General features: G+C 37.2%; 1 protein-coding gene across 2 annotated transcripts in view; it reads right to left on the reverse strand.

The window, feature by feature from the left end:
• Window positions 1-220: 220 nt before the first annotated feature.
• LOC105479969 (helicase, lymphoid specific) overlaps window positions 221-27,606 on the reverse strand; it is a 55,449-nt gene continuing 28,063 nt past the window's right edge. Inside the window, exons 9-23 of one of the 2 annotated variants that reach the window (XM_011738342.2) lie at window positions 27,229-27,411; window positions 25,198-25,341; window positions 20,278-20,474; window positions 18,752-18,848; window positions 17,685-17,822; window positions 13,158-13,319; window positions 10,719-10,858; window positions 10,493-10,631; window positions 8,954-9,037; window positions 8,753-8,872; window positions 7,657-7,773; window positions 6,208-6,367; window positions 5,100-5,196; window positions 4,945-5,021; window positions 221-777 (exon numbers count right to left, since the gene is read on the reverse strand). In XM_011738342.2, coding sequence (XP_011736644.2) covers window positions 683-777; window positions 4,945-5,021; window positions 5,100-5,196; window positions 6,208-6,367; window positions 7,657-7,773; window positions 8,753-8,872; window positions 8,954-9,037; window positions 10,493-10,631; window positions 10,719-10,858; window positions 13,158-13,319; window positions 17,685-17,822; window positions 18,752-18,848; window positions 20,278-20,474; window positions 25,198-25,341; window positions 27,229-27,411 — 1,950 coding nt within the window. In that variant the 3' untranslated portion in view covers window positions 221-682. The remainder of the gene's footprint in view (window positions 778-4,944; window positions 5,022-5,099; window positions 5,197-6,207; window positions 6,368-7,656; window positions 7,774-8,752; window positions 8,873-8,953; window positions 9,038-10,492; window positions 10,632-10,718; window positions 10,859-13,157; window positions 13,320-17,684; window positions 17,823-18,751; window positions 18,849-20,277; window positions 20,475-25,197; window positions 25,342-27,228; window positions 27,412-27,606) is intronic. The other variant, XM_011738337.3, reaches the window with a different exon arrangement.

The raw sequence follows: 27,606 nt of genomic DNA on the forward strand, positions 1-27,606 counted from the left end.
TACTACCATTTCCAATTTCTAGTCATTTGTCAACGCCCTAAAGTTTCATTCAGAAACTTCTCTTGTGCTAACAGAACGTCCACTTGAAATCTTTTATATGACACACTCCTATAGTACTAGTGAATGAAACCAAGAAAGCAAAATAATCAAATCCTACCGACAGTCAAGTCTTTTGCTATTATTGCACCTAAGCTATTCCTGAAAAAATAATTTAATGAGATCATCTTATAAGGAACATTTATTTGGTAAACTATCTCACAGAAATAGACTCTAAAATCAAACAATGTCTTAAACAATAGAGAGCATAATCCCAATCTCTCCCCATGAAAAGCCTACTTCATAACTGAAGTACCCATAAACTGCATTACTAAAAGAAAGGAGGGAAAAAGACATTTACTAAACTTCCACAGGAAGACTGTATAAATCTGGAAGTAGTTAAGTACACATCGGCCTGTATCCAAGAATACTACTCAGTCTCAAAAATTAACTGAAAATCTAAACTTAATATGGGTACTTCTTTGTTCTTGGTAAGGCTCAGAAAATTACCATCTATTTAAGTACGCATAGTACTAGTTACATGTCAACTGATATAATAAAAAAGGTGAAGTGGACAATCAGTATTTCAAACCCAATACAGGGAAATCACTAGATGTAAACATAAAATCTATTTTTGAGCTCCAGTTTAAAACAAACATTCAGGACTGGAATCTTCAGAATTTTCTAGTATCTTGAATATCCCCATCTTCTCTTTAATTGGTCCTGAAGCATTCATTTGATCTAAGGGAAAAATATTAAAACAGGTACATTTTAGAAGTATAAGAAGAAGAAATAGTAAAAGAAACATCCAATATAATGTTATCAGAAGTGAGTCATCTATCCAAAATTACAAAACTCACAGTAATATAGGGTACTATCTTCCTTAATCACCAAGATTTAATAGCAGTGAAAGCAAAAAGGTACCCTATTCTTAATACAACAACTAGAATCAGCCTCTTGGGAGCATACAATCTAAAGCATCAGTTTGCTAGTCAAAATCTCTTTTGCTGAATTTAAGGTAAGATAAACAAGTTAAAGAGCAATAAACAACATCAATTTGAATCATGCTTTCAGAAATGTTTTAAAAAGAGGCCCATTTATGGTTCATTTAAAAGCTGAAAACACAGTATGAAAAGCTTACCTTGAGAAACATTTTGAATCAATGACAATATGAAGTCTCCTAAATTTTTATCAACATGACAGCTGTGAAATGAAATCTCTGATTTTAATTTGTATTACTGATTTCTAATCATCCTTGTATGTTCATTAGACATTTCTTTCTCTCTTGGTAACAGCCTGCTCTTATATTATCCATTTTTATTATCAACTTGTATTTACTTGCATATCCTAACACTTCTTGTTATATGTTGCAAATATTATTTGTGGCTTCTCTCTTATCTCTTTATGGTGGCATCTGTTTTATAGTAGTCCTTCCTATTAATGTAATTAAAATCTATGAAACCTATCATATAATTTGTGATTTCTGTATTATAAAGAATTATTTTCTAATTCTAAAATCATAAATATATTTTCCTATATTTTTGGTTAAATTCTACCTTTAATATTTAGGTTTTGAACACATGGATTGCTCAATCTGAAGTCTGTAAGTGTATTGTGAGGTGAGGAGAATCTAAGTTAATTTTTCCCCTATTAATTACTATTTCCCCAGATCATCTATTGATTAATTGGAATTTCCTATCAGTGGTATGAAATTCCATTTGACATTTACCAGCTTTTCACGAAAGTTGCCCTTCTAGATTCACCATATTGTACTTCTAGCCAATGTATCACACCATGTGCTAATTCTACCATCTGATTATTATGACTATTTAATTTTTAATAAGACTTTATACCCGGTATAGAATACCTTGTTTTTCAAAACTGTCTTGGTTCTGGCCCTTTACTACTCTTTCATATAAATTTTAACAGTCTGTCTTACAAAAAGTCATTCTGGGATTTTTTTTTTTTTTTTTTTTTTTTTTTAAGAGACAGAGTCTCACTCTGTCACCCAGGCTGGAGTGCAGTGGCACAATCTCCGTTCACTGCAACCTCCACCTCCCACGTTCTAGCAATTCTCCTGCCTCAGCCTTCCGAGTAGCTGGGATTACAGGCACATGTCTCCATGCCCAGCTAATTTTTTCTATTTTAGTAGAGACAGGGCTTCACCATGTTGCCCAGGCTGGTCTCGAACTCCTGAGCTCAGGCGATCCACCTGCCTCAGCCTCCCAAAGTGCTAGGATTATAGGCGTGAGCCACCGCACCCGGTCGTCATTCTAGGATTTTAATTAGAAGAAAAATTCAAGAATATAAGTTAGTTTTGGGGAACACTGACTTATACTTTGTAGTAACCATTCATATCCACAAATACAGCTAAACCTGTATGTTTACTCAGTCTTTCTATTAATGTCTTTCAATGTTGCATAATTCTGTCCTTACATAAACGTGTTAAAAACTGTTAAACTTTAATTGTAGGCATGGTAGTTTTGTAGCTGTTGTAAAAACCCTCATTATTGAACAATTACTGCTGTTACACATATTATTAATAAGCAATCTTCTTAAATTCTGTTTTAAAAAATTCTGGATTCCCTTGGACTTCCAATGAAGATAATCAAACCAGAAAACTTGCAAATAAAAGCAATTTCGATAATGCCAGCACTTTAGGAGGCCGAGGGAGACAGATCACTTGAGCCCAGGAGTGTGAGACCATCTTGAGCAACATGGCAAAATACACAAAACAGAATTAGCAGGGTGTAGTAATCACACCTGCAGTACCATTAACTCCGAAGGCTGAGGTGTAGGGATTGACTGCCCCCAGCAGGTTAAAGTTGCAGTAAGCCATGATCACACCACTGAACTCCAGCCTCCGTAGTAGAACGAGACCTTGTCTCAAACCAAAAAAATTATGAAGATGACAAGTTGGGTTTTGGTATCTAATTAGGTGATCATCTAGTTCTCCATTATTTAATTAATATGGATTGTATTAATATTATCAGATGTTAAACAGCCCTTACATACCTCATATAATGTTGTTTTTTAATATATTTAATATTTCACCATAATGTTGTATTTCTCATATTTCTCCCTAAACCATTTCAAAGTTAAAATTCAAATAAACATGCAAATAATCCAGAATATCTAAAACAATCTTGAAAAAGAACAAAACCAGAGAAAGTACACTTCCCATAAAGCTACCTTAATTAAATCAGTGCAATACTGGCATAGGAATACCACAGAGATCAATGGAACAGAATTAAGAATACAGAAGTAAAACCTTGTATTTATGATCAAATGATTTTCATCAAGGATGACAAGGCAATCCAACAAAAAAAAGGAACAACTTCTAACAAATGGATATTAACATGCAAAAAGATGAAAATTCACTGAAAATAGATCATAGACCTAAATGTAAGAGCAAAAACTATAAAACTGTTAAAAGAAAATATCAACACCTTGAATTAAGAAAAAAGTAATTAGACACGACACAAAATTTATGAGTGACAGAAAAAATTCGTTAAAACTGGAATTCATCAAAATATAAAAATTTTGCTCTTCAGAAGATACCAAAGCAAGAAAGTGAAGAGAAAGGCCACAGAGAATAAGAAACTGTTTTGTTTTCAAAATAATCCATGGTCATCACTGTAGGTGTCAGATCATAAGGTGGTATTCTAAAAACTGATGAAAAAAAGAAGCAATATATCCTGCCTCTCTTCTATCTCAGGAAAACTGTAAGGGAAAGTTCTTAAATAACCCAGCTAATAAAAGAATAACAGAACAAGAAAATCATCACTTTGAGGCCGGGCGCGGTGGCTCAAGCCTGTAATCCCAGCACTTTGGGAGGCCGAGACGGGTGGATCACGAGGTCAGGAGATCGAGACCATCCTGGCTAACACAGTGAAACCCCGTCTCTACTAAAAATACAAAAACTTAGCCGGGCGAGGTGGCAGGCGCCTCTAGTCCCAGCTACTCGGGAGGCTGAGGCAGGAGAATGGCGTGAACCCGGGAGGCGGAGCTTGCAGTGAGCTGAGATCCGGCCACTGCACTCCAGCCTGGGTGACAGAGCGAGACTCCGTCTCAAAAAAAAAAAAAAAAAGAAAATCATCACTTTGTAATGATTTAGTTAATAATGGTTCTAATCAACCATTTTTAAAGGATACTAAAAATCATGTTAGGCTAGGCGCAGTGGCTCACGCCTGTAATCCCAGTGCTTTGGGAGGTTGAGGTGGGCAGATCACCTGAGGTCAGGAGTTCAAGACCAGCCTGGTCAACATGGCGAAACCCTGTCTCTACTAAAAATACAAAACTTAGCCAGGCGTGCTGGTAGGTGACTGTAATACTAGCTACTGGGGAGGCTGAGGCAGGAGAATTGCTAGAACCCAGGAGGCTGAGGTTGCAGTGAGCTGAGATTGTGTCAGTGCATTCCAGCCTGGGCAACAGAGTGAGACTCCGTCTCCAAAAATAAACTGAACTGAACTGAACTAACCTAAACTAAACTAAACCATCATATTAAATAAAGGATGAAGGCTGACAAGACATTTTGTAATATTATCTTGATTAATCTTAGCTCACTGGAAATAAGAAACCCAGACATGATGTGCCTCCTGGTATGATGAAAAATACGAAAACAAAGCACTGGTATTCTTAACTAAGACAGGAACTTGAATATATTTACAAAAGTGTTATTTACCAGTTTACAGAAAATATCTGAATTACGGAAAAAGTTAAAGACAATGACATTTATGGGCAAAATGTCATTATGTCTGAGATTTGATTTTAATACTCTGAGAAGAAAAATGACAATAAAACAAGATTAGATATGTGTGGCTGAATGAATTATAAAAGGGGTTCATTATATTATGCTAATTATCTATATGTTTCGAAGCTTCCATTAAGAAAAAGCATGATACTTACCAATAAGATCACTTCGATCTAACAACAACTCTAGATCTTTATCACTAATGACCTTCTCTCTTGATCCTTTTATTTCCCTATAGAAAACAAAATATTCAAGTATATGTGAATAATTCAAAGCTACAAATTAAATCTTTCTAAAATTAAAAACTCACCTTTCATAATCTCTAGATTTTAATAATTCCATTAATTCCTTAGGATCTAAGAAATTCTTAGACAGATTTAATCCAGACTGACCACCTTTGAAATGATCTAAAAAAAATGAGAAATTAAAAACATTAAAATTCCTTTTAAAACTACAACACAACATATTACAAACCAATCACAATGGCTTGCATTAAGAAGGATGGCAAAAAACAAGTGTTGATAAAGAATAAAAGCAAATAAAACTCTCAGGCTTTGCTGGTAGGAGTGGAAAATGGTACGTCCACTTTGGAAAAGGTTGGTAGTTTCCAGTAGTTAAACACGCACCCTCCCTAAGATGAAGGACCAAAAAATGCATATGTCCACAAAGACTTGTACAGGACCAGCTTATTCATAATAACCAGAATCTAGAAATAATTTAAATGTCGACCAACAAGGGAATGGAAAAAACTAACTATTCACCAATTTAAAAAAAAATTCTACTAAAAACAACACAGATGACTCTGAAAAAATACATTCAACGAAACAGTTAAACAAAGAAAAGACTCAACAATGTGAAAAAAATCAGAATACTGGTTGCTTCCTAGTGATGTTAAGCGGAGCATAGGAATTACAGGAAAGGGTGAACAAAGAAAATTTCTTGGATGATGAAAATGCTACCCTGATCTGGATGATAGTTACGTATGAGTACATACATCTGGTCTAACTTCATTAACCTGTACATTTAATATCTGTGCATTTTGCTTTATATATGTAATAACTGAAAAATGTCAGCATTAAAAAAATCCCTTCAAAATTTTCTACAAAATTAATCTACTAAAAAACTGACAATAAGGCTGAGCACAGTGGCTCACATCTATAACCCCAACACTAAGAGAGGCAGGATGATCACTTGAGTCCAGGTGTTCAAGAACAACCTGGGTAAAAAAGTTAAACAGTGTCTTAAACAGACCTCGTGATCCACCCACCTCGGCATCCCAAAGTGCTGGGATTATAGGTGTGAGACACAGCACCCAGCCCAGGCTGTAACATTTCATAAAGAAAATAAAAACAATTACAAAAATCCACAACACATAATGTACAATTTAAACAATAAAGCACTACGTAAGTGTTATTTACTTTTATGGATGATCAGCTTTTCCAGTTTCCTTTTAGCAGCTGCTCTTTCCACAATTTTCTGATCAACAGTATTTGCTGTAACCAGGCGATAAACAACAACTGGCTTTGTCTGACCAATTCTATGGCATCTATCCTGGGCCTGAAGATCCGACTGGGGGTTCTTAAAGTTAAAAAGAAAAATAACATTTAACGGTATTAGCTTAAAATTAACGTAAACTCATGTGGATAAACTCAACATGAATAATGTAGTCACGAACTTCTAAATAGTGGTGTCTTAATTTAAACTTCCAGAGTGGCTTCATAGATAAAATTATCATTCCACGGATCCTTGGCAATATTAACAAAAAAGTTTAAATACCCCAAAGAAAACATTTCAGGCTGGGCACAATGACTCACTTCTGTAATCTCAGCATTTTGGGAGGCCAAGGCAGGAGAATCATGTGAGGATAAAAGCTCAAGACCAGCCTGGGCAAAACAGTGAGGCGTGGTCTCACTAATTTTTACATTTTTTGTGGGCATGGTGGCACATACTCATAAACCCAGCTACTCAAGAGGATGATATGGGAGGATCACTTGAACCCAAAAGGTCAAGGCTACTGAGCCGTGATGGTGTCACTGCACTGAAGCCTGGGTGATAAAGTGAGATCCTGTCTCTAAAAACAAAAGTAAAAAAAAAAATTCAATTTTAACATGCAGAAAACTTTATGAAGAAATAACTCTTAGCTGAAAATGGGTATCTTTTCAAAATAGATAAGTAAATTTGTAACATGTACAATTAAAAATTAAAAATTCAGAATGGCTGGGCGTGGTGGCTCATGCTGGTAATGCTGGTAATCCCAGCACTTTGGGAGGCTGAGGAGGGTGGATCACCTGACGTCAGTTCGGGACCAGCCTGGCCAACACGGTGAAACCCCATCTCTAATACAAAAATTAGCTGGGCATGGTGGCGGGAACCTGTTATCCCAACTACTTGGGAGGCTGAGGCAGGAGAATCACTTGAACCCAGGAGGCGCAGGCAGTGAGCTGAGTCTGCGCCATTGCACTCCAGCCTGGACAAGAGGAACGAAATTCCATCTCAAAAAACTTTTAAAATTCAGAATGCAGGCTGGGCGTGATGGCTCAAGCCTACAATGCCAGCACTTTGGGAGGCCGAGGTGGGCGGATCACCTGAGATAAGGACTCGAGACAAGTCTGGCCAACATGGCGAAACTCTGTCTCTACTAAAAACACAAAAAGTAGCCAGGCATGGGGGTGCACACCTGTAGTCCCAGCTACTTGGGAGGCTGAGGAAAGAGAATCACTTAAACCCGGGAGGTGAAGGTCGCAGTGAGCCGAGATCATGCCACTGTACTCCAGCCTGGGCGACAGACTGAGACTCCATTTCAAAAAAAAAAAAAAAATCTAAATGGAAATATAATCAGCATATTCCTTTCTGTACATCCAACTTACCCAATCACTATCATAAATGATAACTGTATCTGCTGCAGTCAGATTAATGCCCAGGCCACCAGCTCGTGTACTCACTAAGAAGATAAATACCTCTGGATCCATGTTGAAGCTGTGCATCTAAAAGCAAAAAGGATGTAAATACAACAGATTAAAAGAAATCTACCAACAAGACTGAAGGAGAAAAATGTTTTGTTACAACTATTAAAGAGTTAAAGGAGGCCAAACAAATCATTCAGATCTATAAAACAATTATGTTAACAAAATCTGTGCTGTTACCTTTTATCATCCAAGCACCTATATTAAAGAGACCTTAATTTTGTTAAAAACCATGTATCACAACAATGTTTAAATAAGAAAAGCTAGTATCAAAAAATGACGAAAAAATTGTAGTTGTTGTCTTTACACATGGGGTGACTAGGAGGGTGAACTGACTAGAAGGGGGCACAGGAAACTTTCTGGGCTCATGGTAACATCTATATCTTAATAGGGATTAGGTATAAATTTACATACGCCATTTGTCAGAAAGATTCAGCAAATGTATACATTATTTGCTTCAGTATATGTAAATTTTACCCCAAAAGATAAAATATGCTGAAGTTATTACAGAAAAGGGTAGTATCATCTATAATTTATTTTAAAATGCACCAAAAAAAACAGGATTAAATGTTGAATGGATACAGCAACGCTGCTATTACAGGAAACGTGTTTTTAAAAAGGTATAGTCAAATGTTAGCAGCAGATTGTAGGCGGATTTACAGTTGCTTTTTTTCTTTTCAACTTTGCTATACAGTTGATATTTTCACAAGAGAAAATTAAGAACAGGGCAAAAAGACAAAAAATTTCCTACTATCCCAATATTCTTACAGTGATGGTTAAGTAGGATATTATTAAGATTGTGCCAGAAGATATATATACTTGAATCAAAAATTAAGACTTCTTAGTACTAAATCAAAATGTTTGTTTTTGATAAAACCACAGGGTTTCTGGTCATTTGTATCTTTTTATCAATTTGTGGGTCTATTCAGAATATTACTTCAGAAATCAAGATAGGAATTACAAAAGAATCGTTTGGGATGTATGACATAAGTAGTCTTACGTTTTTTTCTCTCTCTGAGTAAGACATGGACCCATCAAGCCTGCTGAAGTTGAAATCTCTGAGATGGCAGTAATCCATCAAAATGTCCAACATGCTTGTCATTTGTGAAAAAAGCAGCACCTGAAATAAAACATCTTAAATATTTATACCAATTAATAAAAAAATAATTGAACAATCCAAAATTCCAATCAAAAGTATCACCTTGTGACCTCTTTTTTTTAGTTCTGGTAGCATTCGATCCAAAATTAAGAATTTCCCAGAATTTGTTACCAATTCTTCATCGATCTTAAAAATGGGCAAAGAGAGAAAAAATTGAGAGAAAAATGTCATTTGCTTTGTTAAAACGAAAGCCATTTGGAAAGTTCAATTTTCAATGCCAAGTCACTTAAAAAACTTAAAAACTGACCTGTTATTCAATCTTTGTAAATCAGAAGATAGTTATTACTCAAAGACGTACTCTAGAACGTAAAACCAGCAACTTCACAAAAACAAAATAAAATACAAATATAACTTTGATCTAACCTCAACACTCCTCCCTCCAAGACGTTGTGAAAGAGAACAATTATGTCAAACTTAATGGGTACATACTCAGGCTTATTCTTTATAATTGAATTATTTCCAACTAAATGTATAGGTAAACTACTGCTAGAATTCTTACCAGAAATTAGAGAAAATACAGGAGCTGATAAGTAATCCAAATACTGTGGATAAACACTCTTTCACCTTCTGGTGAAATGACTTCATGAGAGAGCTACTTCCATCTGAGTGGGAAAGTTTTGTCTTCTTTCTTACTCTAATAAAGATGTAAAGCAGTGCACCTCTCAAATGGGGACAATTTTGCCCTCCACCGATCTCCAGGGTATATTTGGTGGTGGCAGCAAACTTTTTAGTTGTCATAACTGAGGAAAGTGAATACTATTGGCATCTAACGGGTAGAAGACAGGGATGCTGCTAAATGTCCTAAGTGCACGGAACATTACCTCCTAAGAAAGAATTATCTGGCCCAAAATGTCAATATTGCCAGAAGTGGAAAAGTCTATTGTAAACTACTTCAAAACAAGGGTTATTGAGGGTTACTAAGAATTGATTTCTATTAATATTATGCTATCTTTCTATCAACTACCGAAGAAAGCAACTTCATTTATTTAATGTGAAAACCTCCAAATAAAAATTAGTTTTATTCTATGGCTATCTGTTGATCTTTAAGTAATGAGCAACAAGGCTGATTTTGATAAGCCACATATTAATAATAAAAGAAACAGTGAAAAGATGACCACTCTCTCTAAAATATAGCAAGTAAATATGCAGAGTACAAATCAATTACTAAATTTAGAATTATTAGCTGTTCACATAAAACATGTAAATAAAAATATTAGTTGCATAGAGGCCAGGCATGGTGGTTCTTGCCTGTAATCCTAGCACTCTGGGAGGCTGAGGCAGGACTGCCTGAGAAATCAGGAGTTTGAGACCAGACTGAGAAACACAGCAAGACCCTGTCTCTATAAAAAATAAAAAAATAAAAAAAACTAATTGCTCATAGAAAGTGACCATTTCTCTAACCCTGAAAAGGTTCTCTGAAATTTCGGAGAGAAGATTGTCTTAGCTTACTGAAGGATTACAATCTTAATGACAAATAGCACCATACTATTTTTAATAATTATAATCAAAACAAAGTAACATTTTCCACCAATATAAAGTAATATAAATCAAAACAGTAAATTAGAATTAACTAGTATTCACCTTAAACTCTTGTGTAACAGGGTCTATAGGATACTCAATCAAATACGGATGATTGCAACATTTACGAAGTAGCATCATTATGTTCTGCAGCTTCAGATTAACTTCAGATTCTACAGGGATATTCACTTCCACAACAGTTCTACCAAAACAAATAATGCATATACATGAGAAACACAAAAAATGGTCCCAGTTTAAAGAATACTTAAATTCATTTTCAAATTCAAACCTTTCTCGGTCCACCTCTGGCTGTATCTGACTGATCAATTTTTCCAATTCATTAGGGAAGTCATCTATTTTGCTGTAATTTATTGATTTTCTAGTTCGTCGTTTTGGTCGACCAGTAGGGCTTAACTCAACTGTTTCTTTCTGAAAGGGAACGAATTAAAGGAAAGCCAGTTTATAAAGCTATATCCTTAGGTTCTAAATGTAAACAAAATAAGGCATACTTTATGTACACAATGACAATCTATAGACAAATACAAATGTTGTAGGAAATTAGTTTAATTTTAACATGGACGATAATATCTGAAAGTAAGAGGAAGGGCCTTCGTATCTCAATAGGGAAAAATGAAGGGCGAATAAAACTACTTTGAACATACACAAAAGGATTCAATACCTTAAAGATGAAATACGGCTCCAGAAATTTGCACTACAGAGGATATTTCTTCAGACTGGTTAACACTGCATGAAATTGCTCATTAACAGACAAATAATGTAAATTTGTAAATAGCTAGACCTTTCCTTTAATTATAATTAATTATTAAAAAGAGAGAAGAGGCCGGGCTTGGTGGCTCACGCCTGTAATCCCAGCACTTTGGGAGGCCAACGCGGGTGAATCACCTGGGTCAGGAGATCGAGACCATCCTGGCTAACATGGTGAAATCCCATCTCTACTAAAAAAATAGAAAAACATAGCCAGCCATGGTGGCGGGTGCCTGTAGTCCCAGCTACTTGGGAGGCTGAGGCAAGAGAATGGCGTGAACCCGGGAGGCGGAGCTTGCAGTGAGCCAAGATCATGCCACTACACTCCAGCCTGGGCAACAGAGCAAGACTCTGTCTCAAAGAAAAACAAAAAAAAAAGGGGGAGAAGAGAGTCTGGTGGTTCTATTGTTTAAAAATGCATGACAATAAACATTTTGAAAAGAAAATCTATAGGTCCATAGTCGACAATAAAAAATCTGGACAGTTAAACAAAACTTAAGGGTCTCCTTGAGTTAAATGATAATAACATCCTACCTCTATCTCCTATAATATGGTGGGTGATAATAATCATCAAAGTCGGCCGGGCGCGGTGGCTCAAGCCTGTAATCCCAGCACTTTGGGAGCCCGAGATGGGCGGATCACAAGGTCAGGAGATCGAGACCATCCTGGCTAACATGGTGAAACCCCGTCTCTACTAAAAATACAAAAAACTAGCCGGGCGAGGTGGCGGGCGCCTGTAGTCCCAGCTACTCGGGAGGCTGAGGCAGGAGAATGGCGTAAACCCCAGAAGCGGAGCTTGCAGTGAGCTGAGATCCAGCCACTGCACTCCAGCCTGGGCGACAGAGCAAGACTCCGTCTCAAAAAAAAAAAAATAATCATCATCATCATCAAAGTGATTATTAATCCTTTTGGTTCTCAATAACCTTCAGCAAGGAAACTGTACAGGTTGAACATCTCTAACGGGAAAACAGAAATGCTCCAATAAGCATTTCCTTTGAGTGTCGTATCAGCACTCACAAAGTTTCAAATTTTGGAGCAACTCAGATTTTGGATGCTGTATATTTGGAGATTAGTCTAGTTGCCAAGTCCTTAGTACAGGGATTCTCAAATAACTGTGTGCTTGTTAAAAATGAATTTCCAAGTTCATTCCCAGAAAGCGTTTAGAGTTAATCTGCACGGAAATCTAAATTTTTATTTATTTTTTTTGAGACGGATTTTCGCTCTTCTTGCCCAGGCTGGAGTACAATGGTGCAATCTCGGCTCACCGCAACCTCCATCTCCAACCTCTACCTCCCGGGTTCAAGCGATTGTCCTGCCTCTGCCTTCCTGAGTAGCTGGGATTATAGGTATGTGCCACCACGCCCAGCTAATTTTGTGTTTTTAGTAGAGACAGGGTTTCTCCATGTTGGTCAGGCTGGTCTCAAACTCCCGACCTCAGGTGATCTGCCCGCATCGGCCTCCCAAAGTGCTGAGATTACAGGCATGAGCCACTGTGCCAGGCCTAAATTTTTAATAAGTATTCCAGATGACTGCAAAGTAATTAATACAAGGATTATCACTTACATTTTAGCAGGACTGCAGATACTAGGAAACAACTTTTGCCACTTGGCCTTATGCCTTATACCCCAGATACAAATTCACCCACGTCCTGAAAATAAACAAGGGGCCATTAAAACTGGAATTTAGGCCAGGCACAATTGTTAACACCAGTAACCCCAGCACTCTGGGAGACCAAGGTGGGCGGACTGCTTAAGCCCAGGAGTCTGAGACCAACCTGGGAAACATGGCAAAAAGCCAGTTTCTACAAAAAAATTAGCCAGGTAGGTAAAGGCTGCAGTGAGCAGCGATTGTGCCACTGCACTCCAGCCTGGGTGACAAAGCAACATCTTGTCTCAAAAAAAAAGGGAAAAAAGAGAAATTTTATGTCAAGTTTCCTTTACAATACACTTCAAAACCACTATACCTCACTGGATCCAAACATGTTTGCAATTGTACGGTTCACAATGGCTGTATAAAAGATCTCCTGCTTCTTTGAAAGGGGAGCATAAACAACTACTTCTCGTTTAGGAGGAACTTCAAGAGCAACATCAGACTTCAATCTTCTCAATAAGAAAGGTGTTAAAATCTAAAATTAAAACATGAACAGAAAAATATGAGTACTAAACATTCTTATTTTTTCAAGGAATACTGTCCCCATATATTCCTTTACCTTATCTTTTGACTTCCTATATAAGTAATATCAAATCTCAAAAGGTGAAAATATCTTCTTGAGATTTTCCCAGACCAGACCAAATGGTAAACTCACAGTATTTGTCCGCAGCATTTCAGAATTTACTTTTCTCTTAAAAACTGTTAAGAATCTATCTCAAATAATTTTAAAAGTAAAAATATAAAGGTAGCATTTGTATTTCTTAGGGTTAAAATTTCAGTTATAGCCCACAACTTTTAAAATTAGATTTTATCAGCACCATACAAAAGGGGAAACAAAAATGAAAAAAATTTAAAAAAATTTTTTTAAATAATGAGTACAAAAAGTAGAAATAATAAGACCTAGTATTTCGTAGCACAAAAGGGTGACTACAGTCAATAGTAATTTAACTGTTACATTTTAAAATATAAGGAAGAGTATAACTGGAGGCCAGGTGCAGTGACTTACGCTTGTAATCCCAGCACTTTGGGAGGCTGAGGCAGGAGAATCACCTGGGTCAGGAGTTTGAGATCAGCCTGGTGAAATGGTAAAACCCCATCTCCACTAAAAATACAAAAATTAGCGGGGCTTGCTGGTGGGTGCCTATAATCCCAGATACTCAAGACGCTGAGGCAAGAGAATTGTTTGAACCCAGGAGGCAGAGATTGCAGTGAGCCAGGAATATGCCACTGCACTCCAGCCTGGGTGACAGAGCAAGACTCTGTCTCTACAAAAAAAAAAAAAAAAAAAAAAAAAAAAGGTATATAGCTGGATCATGTGTAACTGGATCACTAATCCAGGATAATTAAAATTAAAATTAAAAAAGGATAATAAATGCTTGAGGGGATGGATACACCATTCTCCACGATATGATTATCATGCATTACATTTCTGTATCAATATCAAAACATATAGCTCATAAATATATACACCTACCATGTACCCAAAAAACTAAAAACTTTAAAAAAAACTTAAATTTTTTAATAGAATGAGGTTTTACTCAGTAAAAAGCCAGCTGACCTAGTGATGCAGACATACAAGTTTCTTCTGTAAGTTCTAAAGTTTCAGGTTTAAAATTATTCTTTCATTAGCTGAGGTGGTTACAAATGATTATCACATTTATAAAGAGAACACAGAAGCAACAGACAATTATGCCATTATTAAAATATTTGGGTCATTAAAAGAGAACAAACACTTGTTTAAAATCATTGTATACTCTAGGTCAGCCGCGGTAGCTCACACCTGTAATCTCAGCAGTTTAGGAGGCAGAGGTGGGCAGATCACCTGAGGTCAGAAGTTTGAGACTAGCCTGGCCAACATGGTGAAATCCGGTCTCTACTAAAAAAAATACAAAAAATTTAGTCAGGTGTGGTGGGGGGATTACAGAATCCCAGCTACTCGGAGGCTGAGGCAGGAGAATGGCTTGAACTTGGGAGACGGAGGTTGCAGTGAACCAAGATCGTGGCACTGCACTCTAGCCTGGGCGACAGAGACTTCGACTCAAAAAAAGTAATAATAATAAAAAATAAAAAATTGTATACTCTTTATACCCCTGCCTTTAAATACTAACAATGGTTTACATATAGTAATCATATATAATAAAGCTCATTTTCAGGACTCTGGATTTAAATACCCAACAGGTATAGGGCTAATCATAGACTATTACCAGAGATAGTAGACACATCATCAGTGTTGGTAACTACAGATACCAATCCAAAAACAAATATGTCCACAGGCAAATCAGGAAAAATACATAAATGTTTCATAAATATGCCCACAAACATGTCCGGCCAGGTGCAGTGGCTCACGCCTGTAATCCCAGCACTTTGGGAGGCCGAGGCGGACGGATCACAAGGTCAGGAGATGGAGACCATCCTGGGTAACACGGTGAAACCCCGTCTCCTACTAAAAAATAGAAAAAATTAACCAGGCGTGGTGGCGGGCGCCTGTAGTCCCAGCTACTTGGGAGGCTGAGGCAGGAGAACGGCGTGAACTCGGGAGGCGGAGCTTGCAGTGAGCTGAGATCACACCACTATACTCCAGCATGGGCAACGAAGCGAGACTCCATCTCAGAAAAATAAAAAAAATAAAACATGTCCACGTCTTTAAGAAAAACATGAAATAACAAGATATTTTTCTACCACATCCACTGACAAATATTATAGTTTGATGTTAACTGAAATGGCAAATATGTAGAAGAAGGGGCACACCATACCACTGAAACACATGTATAAAAAAAGTATTTATATGTTTTTCCTAGTATACAAGCTTTCTAAGCAGACAGAAACAAGTAAGAGTTATACAAGACCCATCGACCAAAAATAAGCTGGACCTGGTGGCATGCACCTTTGGTTCCAGCAACTCAGGAGGGTGAGGCAGGAGGATCACTTGAACCCAGAAGTATGAGTCGGAGGCTGCAGATACCAACCTAATGACCAACGATGGCACCACTACTCTCCTCCTGCCTGGATGTCAGAGTCTCCCAAAAAAAAAAAAAAAAAAAAAAAATCTGTTGGCCAGGTGCAGTGGCTCCACCTGTAATCCCAGAACTTTGGGAGGCTGAGGTGGGCAGATCACTTGAGGTCAGAAGTTTGAGACCAGCCTGGCCAACATGGGGAAACCTCATCTCCAGTAAAAATACAAAAAAATTAGCCAGGTGTGGTGGCACATGCCTGTAATCCCAGCTACTCAGGAGGGTGAGGCAGGAAAAATCGCTTGAACCTGGGAGGCAGAGGTTGCAGTGAGCCAACATCGCACCACTGCACTCCAGGCCTGGGCACAGAGTGAAACTCTGTCTCCAAAAAAAAAAAAAATCTATTAGTTATATTTTGGAGATAAGAAAGTAAGTGCAGAAGGAAAACAGAAAGTGTTGCTTTTTACTTTTTATTTTCTAAATTTTTATATTTAAAAATATCTTACTGTGTACACACAATTTTAAAATAAAAAATTTTAAATACATAATTTGTAAAAGTTATACTGCTTTTGGCCTTCTATATGGGGCGGAAATAGAAAAGTAGCAAGCTTAGATAACTTTAAATGGAAAGTAAAAAAAAAAATTTTTTTACTATGCAATGTTTATACAAACTATTACCAGACTATTGACAGAGACAGTAAACACATTACCAGTGTTTTATCTACAGACATCAATCCAAAAACAAATATGCCCACAGGCAAATCAGGAAAAATATGTAAATGTTTCATAAACATGTTAAAATACTTCCGGCCAGGCGCAGTGGCTCACGCCTGTAATCCCAGCACTTTGGGAGGCCGAGGCAGGCGGATCACGAGGTCAGGAGATGGAGAACATTCTGGCTAACATGGTGAAACCCCGTCTCTATGCAAACATTGCATTAAAAAAAGGAAAGAATTCTTGCATATAGAAAATAGTTAAGAAAATATACTAGCAATTTAAAACTATCTCCAACTAATCTGAATTCACTTTGAATGAAAACTTTTTCCTCCAGTAATGCATTAAAACATAATTAGGACAAAGCATAAAAGTAATATCAACTCAAATTTAAGCACAGTATTGCACAGAATATTCTTATTGCTAGAACATTCAAAAACAGCCCCTATTTTTGATAAACTGTTGAATTTGGATAGATATAATAAAAGTCCATTATCATATCGTAGTATTAATGGAAATTTGAAGTTATCTTCAATTCCAATTATTCACTGGATAATTCCAGTGAATTATCAACTACGACAAGCACTACAAATGTTCAATCAAAAGGCAGATTATCATTTCTCAGGAATATCTATCTACCTGTATACTCTGTGAGGTAACCTGTAAGTGACCAATTCTATAAATATTCATTGTCTTGACTCTCTAATTAAATTTCCTAAGAAGAGAAACTTAATCCTTTGCTACACTATATGGATTTAACTACTGATGAGGATGTGATGTCGAAACACATCTCTTCCTAAATAAGTCATTTACCCCAATAATTCATACTGGGACATTTAAAAACTTCTATAACTATTGACACATTGAAATTTCGATCACTGGCTAGTCACAGCAGGAAAAAAAGAAAATTTTAAATATAAACACACACACTTGTGCACATGAACACACAAAAAGACACCATAAACAAAGTTTATCCCAAAAAGTGAGGAGGGGAAAGAAATTCTTCACAACATACAGACCATTAACTTATTTTTAACATAGTTATTATAAACCATTAAGAAATAACTATTCCAACATATGTTGGAATATGGTCACAAGGAACTATCTATAAACATCTCAATTCAGCAATAATCATCCTTTTTAATCTCTGCAACACACTGTAAAGGACTTCTAACCTCAAAATTGGTATGAAGCTTGAGTAAATAAGTATTTTCATATGGACGTATGTCATATAAATCTTTTCTGGAGGGCAATTTGCCTTCAAAGAAGCCATCATCTGTAAATTCTAACACATACATTCTAGGAATTCTTTCCTAAGGAAATAGCCAGTAATGGGCAAAGGTGTAGTGTTAAGTAGAGATACTACAACCTTGTTTATATTGTAGAAAATTTTGAAAAGAGGAAGATATAGGTATAATTAATTATAGTAGAACAGGACAATGGGATAATAAGCAGTTATTAAAAACCACTGATTTAAATCTACATGTAGTAAAAGGAAAATAATCTTCTGGTAACTGTTTAAAAGAATATCTTAAGGAATTTTATTTTTACAATCTTTTTCTTCATAAAATATAGATAAAACACACATGTTTACACAAAGACAGAAAAGAGTCTGGACTGTCATATAACACAACACAATCATTCCACATACACTGCTAGGAAGTACAATTTTAAAAGGAAGTGATATTTTTACTTTTCAGTTCTCTCCTGCTTCACATTTTTCTCATGAACATGTATAAACTTTAATATCAGAAAAAATGATAGACTTCAAATAAAATTGCTACACCACAACTGAGAAGCTTTTCAGGCTCATGTGACTAGATTACCTTTGAAAGATAATGTTTCTCTAAATTAAAGATAGGTAGGATGGGGTAGGGATTACAGAAAGCAATAAAAATAGATGAGACAGCAGTCATGCAAGGATGTAAATTGTAAAAGTATTATTGGCAAGCATTCCATAAAAACCATTCCATAAAAACCACAAATTTCTGTTTTGTGCTTGACAAACTTCTCCGTAACCATTGGGGTAAAATGAGTATACTATCTGAAAAGGACAAAACTTAGGTAAGCACTTGAGTTCTGTCATAAAACTCAAGAGAAGAAAAAACAAAGGAGTCATTTAAATGTAGGAGGACCTTCATTTTTCAAATCTCCACTACAAAGGATTAGACAGGTGATCTCCAGAGTTCCTTTTATACTCTATTGAGCCTATGGTTAAGCAGAATAAGAAAACATAGAAAACCTGGTGCAGCATATGCAATACATTCTGCTCTCTTTCTTTAGCAATAATATCTTCAGCAGTTTCAGAAAGACTAGTGATGTCAAACCAAGACTCAAAGCTGGAAGAGAAAAATGTTTAAGTTAACCACATAAATTCAGTTATGTCAACATGATACATGATTATTTACAGTAATAATCTGTGATACTGAAACATAGTATTGTTGCACCAAATCCTTAGGTGCAATTTTTAAAAATTATAATGGAAAAGAACACATTCAAACAACAAAGATAAATTGATTGGATTTTTGAACCATCAAGAACTGTGAGCTTAAAGGAAACACTTTTCTGATTTATAAATAGATTAACAACCATACAATAGTATAAAAATCAAATAAGATTAAGGTATATATTTATAATTTTACTTTACAAAAGTGAGAACTATCTCTGAAAACCAAAGTCATATGATTTTCTCCACCAGTCTTAAGTATGGCCCACTACAATATTTTAAAATTCAACATATACATAACTTGACAATATTATACATGCTTATTCCTTCCCACTGTTAAATATATATATATTACAATGAGCAATTAAGTATGAGCATGCAGATTAATAATATATAATAGGTAACATTACATCCAACTGTGGAAAATGCTAGTAACATTTATGCAGTAGACTAGATGTTCCCAAACTTGGATCACCAGAAAGATGTTCAAAAAACTCAGATTCTCAACTCCTATCTTGACACTGTAATTCAGTATGTCTGCACAGTACCTGGAATTCTTGTCTTTCAATAATAGCGCCTAGAGTCACAATAAGGTAGCCTACCTTGAGACACCATTCAGTAACCAGATTTGAAATAAATTCCCATAATTTAAAATTATATTTCCACATCCAATTAGCTTACTTCCTTCACTGATGCCAAAACAAGTATAAATTACCTTTTTTGCCCAGGTTGTATTTCCGTTGTAATCAGTTTTAGATTATGTTAACATTACCTCCTCCTCCATTCTGAAGTTACTAATTACTTTCTGGAAACTACTTTTATTTCTGATTTTATTATATAAGCTAAGATTCAAACATAGTTTCGAGAATTAAAACACTATGTTTACATTGGGAGACCTCAGTTTTAACTTTGGCTCTGGGGCTAACTAGTCTTACCTTGTAACAACTCTACACCTAGGTTTTCTTTTATGTGAGATAGGGAATAATTTAACAACTCTATTGTCCCTGGTTGTTTCATGAGGATATAATGAGAAAAATCCGTCTTAAAATGTTTTACAAAGGTAACACATAAAAGAACCTTATTATAAAAATATTATCTTAAAGTAGCATTCAGCAGTCTTCCTTTAACCAATGCAAGTAAGTTTTAAATAATCTTTTCTTAATCTGCTCTCACATAATTTGTGACAGGAGTAGAACATACAATTTACACCAAAAAGAACTTGCCAAATATTTGGCATTTTAATTCAGTTACTGAAAAGAAAGTAATTTTAACTAACAGCACAGATTTTTGAGGTTAAATCATTAAATAACTGGCTTACCCACCTTTTCAAGTCATCAAATACATCTGGCAACAAAAAGTTTAGCAATGACCAAAGTTCTGATAAATTGTTTTGCAAGGGAGTACCAGTCAAAAGAAGTTTGTTATCAGCATTGAATCGTTTTAACTCTCTGATTAGACGGCACTTCATATTCTTAATCCTGTGTCCTTCATCTACTATTAAGTATTTCCAATAGCAATGCTAGAAAATGAATTGAGGAAAAAGATTTTTAAACAATGATCTCACAATTTTTCTAACAAGAATTCTAAAAATAAAACATCTATTATGAAGGATGGATGTTGAATTTTATCAAATGTAATTTCAGTAACTACTGAGATGATCATGTTTTCATTTGATCCACTTACAAGGATTCCTAAAATTGATAATTTCAGTTCCTGGAAGAGTTATCTACTAAAATACGCAATAAAGCTTGAACTCCACCTATTCTGAATTTAAGATTTCCCGTGGCTCAAGCCTGTAATCCCAGCACTTTGGGAGGCCGAGGCGGGTGGATCACGAGGTCAGGAGATCGAGACTATCCTGGCTAACATGGTGAAACCCCGTCTCTACTAAAAATACAAAAAACTAGCCGGGCGTGGTGGCGGGCGCCTGTAGTCTCAGCTACTTGGGAGGCTGAGGCAGGAGAATGGCGTGAACCCGGGAGGCGGAGCTTGCAGTGAGCTGAGATCACGCCACTGCACTCCAGCCTGGGAGACACAGCGAGACTCCGTCTCAAAAAAAAAAAAAGATTTCCCTATTCAGACCTTAGTCAACGCAGTTGTAGCTTTCTTTTCTAATGTTTTCCCAAGTTTTGATATTAATGTTATGCTAGACTACTAAAAATTGAGTTTTTATTAGTTCCATACGTGCTGAAACATCAAATAGCACTAGAATTTTCCCTTCTTTATTTAAGCAATTTATATTTTCACAGAAAGTCACCCATTTACTTTCACAAAGTTATCATGAAAATGTTTTAACTTTCTCATTTTAATATCTGTGATTTCTCAGGTATCTGTATCAGGAAAATTTATAATTAATCTAATTTATATTAACATACAGAAATACAAAGTATTTCTGGAAATATAAATAACAATCTGAAAAATATAGGTACCCTTAAAAAATGGGACTGACAAATTGAGGAAAGAGTATAGAGAATGTTTTGCATTTTGCTTTATATATCCCAAAAGAATCAAAACAGTTTATAGCATTGTGTCTTCTTTATTAAAATAACTAGGAAGAGATTTATTTTCCTGGCAATATGGTAAAACCGGAAAACCTGAATTATCTCTCACTGTAAGACAGCTATCTAAAAATGCCAGATAAAAATATAAAATATCTTTGCCGGGCGCAGTGGCTCAGGCCTGCAATCCCAGCACTTTGGGAGGCCGAAGCAGACAGATTACCTGAGGTCAGGAGTTTGAGACCAGCCTGGCCAACTTGGTTAAACCCCATTTCTACTAAAAATACAAAAATTAGCCGGATGTGGTGGCACATGCCTGTAATCCCAGCTACTCAGGAGGCTGAGGGAGGAGAATTGCTTGAGCCAGGGAGACAGAGGCTGCAGTGAGCCGAGATCCTGCCACTGCACTCCAGCCTGGGTGACAGAGTGAGACTGTCTCAAAAAAAAAAAAAAAAAAATCGGGCCGGGCATGGTGGCTCATGCCTGTAATCCCAGCACTTTGGGAGGCCAAGGCAGGGGAATCAGAAGGTTAGGAGATCGAGGCCAGCTTGACCAACATGGTGAAACCCCGTTTCTACTAAAAATACAAAAAATAGCCACGCGTGGTGGTGAGTGCCTGTAATCCCAGCTACTTGGGAGGCTGAGACAGGAGAATCACTTGAACCTGGGAGGCGGAGGTTACAGTGAGCCAAGATTGCGCCCCTGCACTCCAGCCTGGGCAACAGAGCGAGACTCCGTCTCCAATTTAAAAAAAAAAAAAATGTATATGTATATATATCCTTTTATAATGGGTGAGAGGGGAAAAAAAACAAGGAAACAAATGATGAGCAATCTGAAAGCCAAATTAGCAAGTGAACTCAGTCACTTCCGCTAGCACTCAGCAACAAAAGCCCTGGAACCTCACACTCAGAGTAAGCTAAGATCCTCGAAATGATAACATAAGCTCACTGAAATGGAAAACTCGAAAGTTTCTAGCCACTAGCAAATGAAATGGACAAGGAAGCTTAACTATTTCATTACAGGACGGGTACGGAAAACAGATTAGAAGGGTCTTCATGTTATATTACTGAGTAGAAAACACAAATTGCAAAAGTGAATGCAGGCCGGAAGCAGTAGCTCACACCTGTACTCCCAGCACTTTGTGAGGCCTAGGCAGGTGGATGGCTTGAGACACCCTGTCCCTACAAAAAAATACAAGAAACAGGTGTGGTGACAGACGTCTGTAGTCCCCGCTACTCAGGAGACTGAGGTAGAAGAATCACTTGAGCCCAGGAGGTTCAGGCTACAGTGAGCTGAGATCGTGCCACAGGACTCCAGCCTGGGTGACAAAGTGAGACCCTGTCTCGGACCAAAAAAAAAAATGAATGTATAGTATGATCATATGTGTAAATTATACCCACATGTTAGCTATAATTATTGAGTATAAAGTAGTTCTCTGGGAGGCTGAGGTGGGCAGATCACGAGGGCAGGAGATCGAGAACATCCTGGCTAACACGGTGAAACCCCGTCTCTACTAAAATTACAAAAAAATCAGCCGGGCGTGCAGGGGGTGCCTGTAGTCCCAGCTACTTGGGAGGCTGAGACAGGAGAATGGCGTGAACCTGGGAGGCAGAGCTTGCAGTGAGCCAAGATCGCGCCACTGCGCTCCAGCCTGGGCGACAGAGCAAGACTCCGTCTCAAAAACAGGAAGGAAAAAAAAAAAAGTAGTAGTTCTCAAGTAGAATTACAGGTGCTTTTACATCTTCCTGTACACTACCCTTTAAAAAAATTGGTATATATTACTTTTACTGTAAAGAAATGGTTTATATCAGGGGTCCTCAACCCCCAGGCCACAGACCTGTAGGGGTCCATGGCATGTTAGGAACCAGGCCACACAGGAGGAAGTAAGCACCTGTGAGGGAGGGAAGCTTTGTGTGTATTTACAGCAAAGGGAAGCTTCATTTATATTTACAGCGACCCCCTACTGCTCACATTATGGCCTGAGTTCCATCTCCTGTCAGATCAGGAGACAATATATTCTCAAAGGAGCATGAACCCTATTGCAAACTGCACATCCAAGGGATCTGGGTTGTGCGCTCCTTATAAAAATCTAATGTTGGATGATTTGTCATTGTCTCCCATCATCCCTAGATGGAAAACAAGCTCAGGGCTACCACTGATTCTACATTATGGTGAGTTATAAAATTATTATTATTATTTTGAAACACAGTCTCACTCAGTTGCCCAGCCTATAGTACAGAGGCGTGATCTCCGCTCACTGCAATGTCTGCCTTCCGGGTTCAAGCAATTATCCTGCCTCAGCCTCCCAAGGAGCTGGGCCACTGTGCCCATGTAATTTTTGTATTTTTGTAGAGATGTGGTTTCACCATGTTGGCCAGGAAGGTCTCAAACTCCTCACCTCAAGTGATTTGCCCACCTAAGCTTCCCAAAGTGCTGGGATTATAGGCATGAGCCATTACGGCCGGCCCTATTATTTCATTATGTATTACAATTTTGTAATAATAAAAATAAAGTGCACAATAATTGTAATGCACTTGTATCATTCTGAAACCATCCCCCACCCATGGTCCATGGAAAACTTGTCTTCCACAAAACCAGTTCCTGGTGCCAAATGGTTGCAGACTGCTGGTTTGAATTTTTTTTTTTTTTTTGAGACAGACTCTCACTGTAGCACGGGCTGGAGTGCAGTGGCGCAATCTCAGCTCACTGCAACCTCCACCTCCCGGGATCAAGCAATCCTCGTGCCATTACAGATGTGTGCACCATCACACCCAGCTAATTTCTGTATTTTTAGTAGAGACACGGGTTTGTCATGTTGGCCAGGCTGGTCTGGAACTCCTGGCCTCAAGCGATCTGCCCGCCTCACCCTCCCAAAGTGCTGGAATTACTGGCATGAGCCTTCAAGCTCAGCCTGGTTTAAATACTTTTTAATGCTGTACACATGTGTCAACTTTGCTAAACTCTTGAGCTAAGATTTCTGCAAATCATATTCCAAAGTTTTACCAGCACACACACAAAACCTGACAATACTCGTCATAATTATGCAAGTCATAATTATTCCACTTATGACTTATGTGTTTTAATTTTATGTTGAAACCATTAAGTACTTTCCTATTTCCAAGCAATTAGATAAACCTCAGGGTACCGCACTAAGAGGGTTCTCACACGGCCAGAGAAAGGAAAAACAAAGCAGTCAAGAATTATAAATGAATGAGGTAGAGCATTGAGGAAGAAGTTCAAAACATCAATAAATGAATTAACAGAAGGCACAAAAGAAGAAGGCACAATTTTTCAATTGTGTTATGCTAACAGGAAATTATTTAAGTAAGTAGCTACAACATCAAGAAAACAAATGAAAATGTTAACAAATAGTCCAATAAGATACTCTAAAAATAACTTGTCTTCAAATACTCTTATTTGATTAAAATACGATAGGTAAATTCCGTATATTCAAAGTAACTGTCACAAATATATCTGTAATACATTCAGAGATTAGGTCTATTTCTGGATGATTCTAAGCCATATGTTAAACTGCCATAAGCTTTAATTATATTGTTACAAATGATGGCCTTCATCTCAATCATTCTGTTAATAAAAGTCTCCAGATTCTACAGGTATATGCACAATATAATCTATAATTTCAACAACAAATTAGACAAATGCTCCCAGATGGTAAGAAAGTGTTATAAATTAAGAAAAACATCTTTTATGTATTACAAAGAAACCAATGAAGATCATTTGTACCTGTAACGCATTTCGGTCTCTCATGGCTATTTCAAATGACGTGATTACCACAGGATGAATTTGCAGAGTCCCTTTCCGTTTGTAAATATTTCTTACCAATTTTTGACGTTCCTCCTGGGTTCCATGATATAACATTGTAGGGATCTGAAAAATTTTATATTGATTTATATCAAACTTAAGAACAAAATGTAAAAATTGACTATTTAGAGAATATAAATCATTCTGAGGGAAAAAATATAATTTAAAATTTCAGTTCTATTTTTCTATAGCAAAATAAGCCAAGCAATTCTAACAAATCATTGAACTACTATGGGAGAAAAATGAAAAAAAAAAAAAAGTCAGACCAAGCACAATGGCTCACACCTCTAATCTCAACACTCTGGGAACCCAAGGCAAGCAGATCTCTAAAGTCTGCGAGTAGTTCAAGATCAACCTGAGCAACATGGAGAAATCCCATCTCTACACAAAATACAAAAATTAGCTGGGTGTGGTGGTATGCACCTGTAGTGCCAGCTACTCACCCAGTGGAGTGAGATGGGAGGTTCACATGAGCTACTCAGGTGTGAGATAGCAGGCTCACATGAGACTAGGAGGTGAAGGCCACAGTGAGCCAGAATGGCGCCACTGCACTCCAGCCTGGGCAACAGAGCAACATCCTGTCTGAAGAAAAAATAAAAATAATAAAGTCATAAAAATAAATACAAGGGCCGGGCGGGATGGCTCATGCCTGTAATCCCAGCACTTTGGGAAGCTGAGGCAGGCAGATCACCCGAGGTTGGGAGTTCCAGACCAGCCTGACCAACATGGAGAAACCCTGTCTCTACTAAAAATAAAAAATTAGCTGGGCGTGGTGGTGCACACCCGTAATCCCAGCTACTTGGGAGGCTGAGACAGGAGAATCGCTTGAATCCAGGAGGCAGAGGTTGCAGTGAGCCGAGATAGTGCCATTGCACTCCAGCCTGGGTAACAAGAGCCAAACTCTTTCTCTCTCTCACACACACACAACAACAAAAACCCATAAATACATAAAATACATATAGGCCGGGCGCGGTGGCTCACGCTCGTAATCCCAGCACTTGGGAGGCCAAGGTGGGTGGATCACAAGATCAGGACATCGAGACTATCCTGGCCAACAAGGTGAAACCCCGTCTCGACTAAAATACAAAAAATTAGCCAGGTGTGCTGGTGCGCGCCTGTAGTCCCAGCTACTACACTCCAGCCTGGTGACAGAGAGACTCCATTTCAAAATAAATAAATAAATTTTATATATATATATATATATATATATATATATATATATATAAAATGAGGCAGATGGTGACACTACTTCTAGAATTTCTCATAAGGCAAAAATGTGCAGAAGGGCTGGGTGCGGGGTAACGGTGGCTCACATCTATAATCCCAGCACTTTGGGAGGCCAAGGTGGGCAGATCTCTTCAGGCCAGGAGTTCAAGACCAGCCTGGCCAACACAGCAAGAAATCGTCTCTACTAAAAACATAAAATTAGCTGGGTATGGTGGCACATGCTTGTAGTCCTAGCTACTCGAGTGGCTGAGGCACAAGAATCGACTCAACATGGGAGTCAGAGGTTACAGTGAACCAAGATTGCATCCCTGTCCTCCAGCCTGGGCAAGAGAGACTCCATCTCAAAAAAAAAAAAAAAAAAAAACACAGAAGGTAACGTGTATAGAAAAAAAGTTACAAAAAACAGAAAACTCTCTTCCTCTCTTCTCAGCCTTTTGGCAAAGATCAAGTGAAGAATAAGATCTCTACCTAAGTCTGTCTCAGTTGAATCAAATTAACCAATGCAATGAAAATCATTCTGAAATATTTTAGGAAAGATGTCAGGGATTTCCAAAACCTATACTATATAAATTTAAATTAGGGTACTCCACAGATTAAGTCAAATCAGACAAAATATTTATACAGGAACCAATATAATTATAGGAGTTCTACAATTTAATTCCTACAACAACGAAGCATAAAAAAACATGTAAAATTATAATTTTAACATAAGGAAGCATGTCTTACATCTGGTGCAAATCTTTTGAACTCAGCCATCCAGTTAGGAAGTGTAGACAAAGGGCCACAGACAAGAAAAGGTCCTGGTACTCCTCTCTGAATCATCAATGCAATAGTAGCAATGCACTGAACCGTCTTACCCAATCCCATTTCATCTGCTAAAATGCCATTAATTCCGTTTTCCCAAAGCATCTGGATGAAATAATAGATACTGTATTTAAACTCGGATATAAGCAACTACAGGGTTACAATATTTCATTTCTTCTCTTTAAAAAAAAATCACACCCAAAGATGAGAATTATGTTAAAACTGATATATTCACACCATAAATTATAACAACACTGTGGAAAATCCTTTATTAAAGCCATAAAAGTGTTGGAAGTCAAT

The sequence above is a fragment of the Macaca nemestrina genome, chromosome 9 (genome assembly GCF_043159975.1).
Source record: "Macaca nemestrina isolate mMacNem1 chromosome 9, mMacNem.hap1, whole genome shotgun sequence".
In the NCBI taxonomy this organism is placed as follows: domain Eukaryota; kingdom Metazoa; phylum Chordata; class Mammalia; order Primates; family Cercopithecidae; genus Macaca; species Macaca nemestrina.